Raw genomic sequence first — 7,394 nt, 5'->3', positions numbered from 1 at the left:
GAGTGGGCCAGACTTCCTGCCTGCTTTCCAGGTGGACCACAGCCCCATAGAGTCCCCAACTTGCAGCGAAAAGCCAGGCTGTTAGAGACTCCATCCTTGGGCGATCCTCTCCTGAGGGCCCTTAAAATGGTAATCTGGCTTTGGGGAGCAGATGCCATTGGAGAAGTTGAGGTTCATCCTTCCTCAAGAATACAAAATCCATTTAAGGCAACGTGTCCCGCCTCTCCCAACCATATAAGGGCAGCTTTGGTATAATAGTTTCTACAAAACAAACCCCACCCAGATCCAAGCTGGCTTTGACTTTGGCCTGGGCTTCCTGCCAGGGCAGGGCACCTGCCAGACTGGCTTAGGCCAGTCTGAGTGAGTTGGCTTCTGGTGCCTGCATTTCTACCATGCTCAGTTCCACAAAGGTGGCCTACATAGGGAGAGGAGAGCGTATGGAAGCTTTTTTCCAACTCCTCCTCTAAGGGGAAGGTGGGGTGATTCTCTTCCACCAATACTGACCTTGGAGTTGAAAAGGGAACAACAGCAAGATTAACGAAGAATGTTTGAGATGCAACAACACACACCGGACAAAATTTGGGTTAAGCAGCCTCAGATAGCCTCCGAGCCCCACCTTTAGGTAAATCTGAGCTAGCGCAGATGGACGTGTCCTGCTGGTTCTCGGTCACGCCCATCCTGCTCTTTCGCTCACATTGGCGAACGGAATCTTTGGGGCGTGTTTAATCGGCAGTCACCGCCCCAAGACGCGCCTATAACAAGGGGGCGGTTCCGCGCGCGCCTGCTTAGTAGGCGCCGGCCGGCAGGGCGGAGGTTAGTCCTCCGCGCTGCGACCCCCGCGGAAATAAGATGAATGGGACACAGAACTGGTGTACCTTGGTGGACGTGCACCCGGAGGGCCAGGCCGCGGTAAGAGAGAGTGGCCCACCGTCCCGCCCGGTATTCTCGGTTTCCCGTTCGGTCCCTCCCATGCCCCGCGCGGAGTTCGCTGACATCACCTGGGGCCGGCTTGGGGCCGGCTCGGTGCCGTGGGCTCCTCGCCGCACTTCTCTTTCTCTTTTTCTACCGCCGCGTGGCTGGCAGTGGGGTTCTTGGGGAGTCGCGGCAGGAAGGCTGTTCCGGGACTCGGGCGTCCCTGCCCTCTGGAAGGACACCCCGTCTCCTGCCCGGGACCCCCGCGAATATCCGGGGCGCGCTACTCAGGCGTCCTGTGGGCAGTAGATTGCGTCGTGGGATAAACGAGCTCTTGGAACGGGGTCTTTGCGCTCTTTGTACTTTGAGTATCCGACGGGGAGAGATTAGCCTTTTCTGTTGTTCCTGGTGTTCTCAGAGGCCCTTCAGATAATTTAATGGTGCTCTGGGTGATCGGTAAGAAGACTGGGTAGAGAGTCAAATCCCAGGGCTTGGACCAAAGGGTGGGGCGGTAGGACTCTAGGTACGCCGACATTGGCCAGGAAATCCGCCTTTCGCTGGGAGGGATAGGGCTGTCTGCTTGAGGGACACCTCTCTGCTCGGATTTCTCCTTCCCCTTGCAGTCCTCCTGCCTCCCCTTCCCCCATCGGCCAGCCGGTAGTTTCCTGGGACGGTTTCTTCGCTTCGTTTCCGGGTCCAGCTACCAAGCCCTGGGCAAGTGGATGAAGGAGATGCCAGAACCTAGGCTGGAAAGGGAAGGAAGTGACCCACGCGAGAGCTTCCGGACGAAGTGAGGTTGGGGGAGGTAGGGGCGTTCTCCAGCGCTAATACATCTGCTGCTTCCCTCACTCCCTGGCTCCCTGTCCTTGTTCTCCCCACCGCAGGTGACCGACCATATGATTTTTTCTCTCCAGAGAAAAAGGAAGGGTAACTTGTGTCTGAATGTTTCTAGGCTTTGCTGGGGAACTTGACCCAGAAAGGGTGTGTACTGTTTTATGGATTTTCAAGCTGTTGTGGATGAGAGTGAAATGGGAGTCAGGATGATGGGGCGTTTGTATCCCTCCATTTCCCCTCCCTCCACTCTGTATCTGATTCTCTTTCTGGGTTCCAGTCTCAGCATGTTCCCTGGGGGAGCTAAGCCAGCTGCACCTGGAATATGGCTCTTCAAAATAACTCGTAGAATAGTTTCTCATTTCAAGTTTAGGGTACAGATAATCACTTAATTTGTTCACAGTCCCTTCTCCATTTCTGTCCGGTCTGTGAGTCTTTCTGCCCACATTACAGGTCTTGTTACTGCCCAACCCTCCACTCCCCCAGCAGTGCAACTTTGAAGATAATAAAGAAATCCATCCTCTATTATGTCAGCCCTAAGACCTACTATGTGCTCTTACTCACTGTCTTGGAATGGTTGAGGCAGGGAAAAGGGTATGAGGAAAGTCAAGGAGAGGGGTGTTGGGCTTCTTTTTGTTTGCTGTAAAAAAGAGATCCGGAAAGATCTTAAGACCAGTGTATTGGTACTGTTGAGAATGATTTGACACACTCTTCTGTCCCTTGATATTTTGTTGCTTGCCTCATGAGGGAGAAAGAGTCTGTAGAATAGTGAGCAAGGAATTCAGTCAGTATACAGCCATGGATTAGTTTAAACCTAATTAGAGATCTCTAGAACAAGGGGAAATAGAAATTCCTTTTATTCCTTCTTCATAGGCTAGACTTTAGAGGTATTTTACTTCAAAGCTGTGAATGAAATAAGCATTGCTGGAATCTGTTCTTGGAGACATTCCTGAGCAGTTCAGGAGCAGGGAGGAAATGAAAAACAATCAATCAGTCAGGAGATAGGATCTGTCCCTGGATTCCTCTCTCCTCTGAGCCAGCCTGAAGATAGACTTTATGGCTCTAGACAGTCCCCAAGAAGCTGTAGAATATTCACACCATCGAATGAGTGCTCAGTGCATGCTCAAAGTGAGTGAATGGATATGTAGATGAACAGATGTTCCTCCTTGGTGTCAGAGGTATAGACAATTTAACCCGCTTCTGCATCCTAGTGGGAGTGAGGATTCTGGGACTCTGTTGGTGTTTCCCTACCAGGCAGGCTGAGTGCCTTGGTGCATCACACTTGGATGTGGAAATACAGCTAATACCTCTCTGGTTTATTTTTATTGTTAGAGGCAGATGCAGCAGGTAGGGTGAGCCAATGTTTTTCATACAGCAGATCATGACTACAGTGGGTCTGAAGTCAACTTAGTGGGTTCGAGCCCTAGTATTAGAAAAGAAATGGATTCTGATTACATGGCATTCTGGACTAGGCAAAACTGGGGGGACAACGAAGAGATCAATGGCTGCCAGGAGTTTTGAGGGTAGAGGGGAAAGAAATAGAGCGCAGAGGATTTTTTTCCCCTAACCCACAAAATGTACATTATTTACTTTACTTGAGTGAACTCTAAGGGGATCCAGGGGCTTTGGGTGATTAAGATGTGTCAGTGTAGGTTCATTCTTGGTAACAAATGTGCCATTCTGGTGAGTGAGATAGGTAAGGGAGGAAGCTCTGCCTGTTTGGGGGTAGGGAGTATAAGAGGAATCTCTGTACCTTCCTATAGATTTTGTTGTAAATATAAAACTGCTCTAAACAAAATAAAGTCTTCAAAACAAAAGAAATAGAATTAGCACTATCAGAGTGTTAGGGTGGACATTTTAGCAAAGATGTGGTTTCAGTTCTATGTATACATAGTATAAGTGTGTGTGCCTGTGTGTGCTTATTAGATCTTGAGGTAAATCTTTTAGGTCAGAGGATTCTGCAAGCTACTGTAGTAAGTTATACTGACAGATGGACGCACAAAGTAACCTCAAACATTTTTATTAGACATTCCATTAAGTTCCTTTGGTTATAAGCAGCATAGAGGGACTCTAGCTAACTTAAGCAGAAGAGGAATTTATTAGAACGAAATGGCCAATCAGAATTTAAGGGAAAGCTTAAAAAGTGTGGACCAAGGCTGTTTGCATTGGCAACACATGGACTAAAACTGAATGGATACGGAGAAGATTGGCTTGGCCCCTGTGCCAGGGTGACATTCAAAGTTGTGAAGCCTTCCCTGTTTTTCAGTACTGCTATAATAGCAGTGTGTGGTGACAGATGGTAGTTACACTTTTGGTGAGCATAGCATAACCACAGAGTTGTCAAGGCATTAAGTGGTACTCCTGAGACTAATGGAACATTGTGTCAGCTGTACTTGGAGGGTCTTGGATCTGGCTAAGTGGAAGGGACTAATGAAGGGTTTCTACATCTGTGTGAATTGGTTCCCAGTGTTTTTGTCATTCTGTCCAAGATTCTAAGGAGAGGGTTTCATGGGCCCCTCGCCCCCCGTGGCCAGGGCAATACGGTGTTCCCTGATGGACAGGCTCACCAGATTCTCCTGTAAAGGAGGGAGAGTGTGCAAAGCAAAACCCAAGTGCTATTACTGGTAGAGGAAGATGGAAGCTGTGTGGGAAAAGCAACAGAAGTTTACTATGTTAGACTTCAGTTTGAATGATCTGTTTCTTTTTCTTTAAAAAAAAAAAAATTTTTTTTTTTTTTTTTTGATTAAGTAGGCTCCACGTTGGCTACAAGTGGGCTTGAACTCGTTGACCCTGAGATCAAGAGTTGCATGTTCCACCTGCTGAGCCAGCCAGGCACAGGCACTCCTCCTTTCCTTCCTTCCTTAGATTTTATTTATTTATTTATTGAGAGAGAGAGAGCGCGCGAGAGAGAGCATGAGTGAGTGGAGGCAGAGGTAAAGGGAGAGAGAATCTCAAGCAGACTCCATGCTTAGTGCAGAGCCCAACATGGGGCTCAATCCCAGGACCCTGCGAGCATAACCTGAGCTGAAGTCAGATACTTAATTGACTGAGCCACGCAGGTGCCCCTCTCTCTTTTTCCCTTCCTTCCTTCCTACCTTCCTTCCTTCCTTCCTTTCTCTCTTTCTTTCTTAAAGATTTTCTTTATATGAGAGAGAGAGAGAGCACTCGAGGCTGAGCAAGCTGGGAGGGCAGAGGGAGAAGCTGGCTCCGTGGTGAGCTTGGGGCCCAACGTGGAGCTCCATCCCAAGAGCCTGAGATCATGACCTGAGCCGAAGTCAGACACTTAACCAACTCAGCCACCCAGGTGCCCCTCTTTTTTAATTATAAATCATTTTTTAATCAAATATATGTGCATGATTTTTAAAAGACTAATATTATCAAAAGACTTTCTAAGAGAAAGTAACAAGAAGTTTCCTGCCCCAATCCCTGCCCCATGGGAGAGACCACTTTCAGCTTTTGGCACTTTTGTCAGGTGTTACCCCCGTGTTTCTAAATAATATGCTTAGAGTGATACTTCTTGACTTAATCAGTTTCAGACAACTATTGACTTCCTGCTGTAGGAATTACAGGAAAGTTTATACTCCCACCCCTTCCATACTCTATTTCCCTTCTCCCATCCTCCCAGTGTATTTACATCACTATTTTGGGCTAAACTCTGATTTCTGTTAATAGCATTGTGGTTAAGAGCCTGGTCCTGAGCCTCTGACTCTACAGTGGGGTTGTAGTCAGGGCTTTGAAGTTGGCTTTGCCCAAGATCATTTCAGTAAATTACTTAATCTTTTCCATCTCAGTTTCCTCATCTGTAAAACAGGGATAATAATTGCACCCTTCTAAGGTTGTTGTGAGTATTAAATAAAATAATGTATGCGAAGGGGCGCCTGGGTGGCTCAGTGGGTTAAAGCCTCAGCCTTCAGCTCAGGTCGTGATCCCGGGGTCCTGGGATAGAGTCCTGGATCCGGTTCTCTGCTCAGCAGGGAGCCTGTTTCCCCCCCAACCCCCAGCCCCTGCCTGCCTCTCTGCCTATTTGTGATCTCTGTCAATAAATACATAAAATCTTTAAAAAAAAAATGTATGTGAAACATTAAGCCCCAGGCCTGGACCATGGTAAGTGCTCAGGTGCTAGCTGTTATTTTCTGTTTGCTCTGCCTACTGGCTTAGATGAGACTGTTTCAGCCTCTCGTGAGACACCTGCCCAAAGGGTGGAGTAAGAGTCTGGGAACTCTCTGGTCTGGTCAAGGTGTGCATCTTTTCATTATGTTCACATTTATGCTTCTCTGTTCCTTTCCCCTTACCTCTGCCAGTGGAGGGTCTCGAGGAGGAGAAGGGGTCCGTAGTCGGCCTAGAGTAACCTTTGCCATCACCAGCTCAACCAGGATGGGTCTTGGAAGAGTGATGGTCAGGAATCATATTTTGGTATCCTGCTCTAGGCCCCTTTTCTCTTCCTCCTTTTTCTGACTCATGGCCGAAGTAGCTGATGTCCCAGGATGCTCTGGACTCTTTGGTAAGCTGATTGCCTTTAAGTAATCTATCAACATTACCCTTCCTCAGAATATTTACACTTTACTCATCTCTAATTTTAAAGAAAGATTTTATTTATTTATTTGAGAGAGAAAAAGAGAGAATGAAAGAGAGAACATGAGAAGGAAAAGCAGACTCTCTAGTGAGCAGGTAGTCCGCAGGACTCCATCCTGGGACTCCAGGATCATGACCTGAGCTGAAGGCAGTTGCTTAACCAACTGGGCCACTCAGGTGCCTCTCTAATTTTTTTTGTCTTGATCAGTCTTGGCCAGAGAGTTTCTCTAAACAACACCTGGGTGGATTTGGAATTTTTTCATCAGCTACAGCCTGAACCTTTGTCTTTACCCTGGAATAGGTGTTATTCCTTTAGGATCTCAGAAGCTGAATTAGTTTAATATTAAGTCTTTCCTGAGTTCCATTCCTTTAAAATTTTGGTGGTTGGGGGGAGGTGGTGCCTAGGTGGCTCAGTCATTTAAGTGCCTGCCTTCCGCCCAGGTCATCATCCCTAGGTCCTGGGATTGAGCCCCACATTGGTAGGGAGCCTGCTTCTCCCTTTCCCTGCCCATCCCTCACTCATGCTCTCTTTCGCAAATAAATAAAATCTTTTTAAAAAATTAAAAAAAAATTTAAAAAAGATTTTATTTATTTATTTGACAGTGAGAGAGAGACAGTGAATGCAGGAACATGAGCAGGGGGAGTGGGAGAGGGAAAGCAGGTCCCCTCCCCCTGCCCAGCAGGGAGCCCATTGTAGGCTGCATCCCAGGACACTGGGATCTTGAGACCTGAGCCGAAGGCAGACCCTTACGGACTGAGCCACCCAGGTGCCCCCCAAATTTTTCTTAACTAAAGCTATGATTTATTGAAGGTTTACTCTGGGCCTAATTTTTCTGTAACTACTTTAATGAGCTATAATTCATAGACTGCACAAATAACCCATTTAAAATATATAATTCAGTGGCTTTTAGTGTCGTCACTGAGTTGTGTAGTCATCAACACAATCAATTGTAGAACATTTTGTCTAGCTATAAAGAAATTCTGATCCATTAGCAGTCACTCCCCATTTTCTCTTAACTGCTCCCTCCACCCCCAGCCCTAGGCAACTACTGATTTCTTTCTCTGTGATTTCCTGTTCT

General features: G+C 47.2%; 1 protein-coding gene and 1 non-coding gene across 5 annotated transcripts in view; both read left to right on the top strand.

Moving 5' to 3' along the window:
- The first annotated feature begins 763 nt into the window (after nucleotides 1-763).
- TUFT1 (tuftelin 1) overlaps nucleotides 764-7,394 on the top strand; it is a 48,342-nt gene continuing 41,711 nt past the window's right edge. For 2 of the 4 annotated variants that reach the window (XM_013047953.2, XM_004776703.3), the window contains exon 1: nucleotides 765-909. In XM_013047953.2, coding sequence (XP_012903407.1) covers nucleotides 850-909 — 60 coding nt within the window. In that variant the 5' untranslated portion in view covers nucleotides 765-849. Of the gene's footprint in view, nucleotides 910-7,394 lie in introns of all 4 variants that reach the window. The other 2 variants (XM_013047952.2, XM_004776704.3) reach the window with 2 other exon arrangements.
- LOC123392963 lies at nucleotides 3,902-4,006 on the top strand. Its single transcript, XR_006607686.1, has one exon. It is a non-coding gene; the product is annotated as a U6 spliceosomal RNA (small nuclear RNA).

Source organism: Mustela putorius, unplaced genomic scaffold, assembly GCF_011764305.1.
Source record: "Mustela putorius furo isolate JIRA1106 unplaced genomic scaffold, ASM1176430v1.1 tig00000695_pilon_pilon_pilon, whole genome shotgun sequence".
In the NCBI taxonomy this organism is placed as follows: Eukaryota; Metazoa; Chordata; class Mammalia; order Carnivora; family Mustelidae; genus Mustela; species Mustela putorius.
The sequence above is the reverse complement of the archived record's forward strand: the minus strand, read 5'-3'. Positions and strand labels throughout refer to the sequence as shown.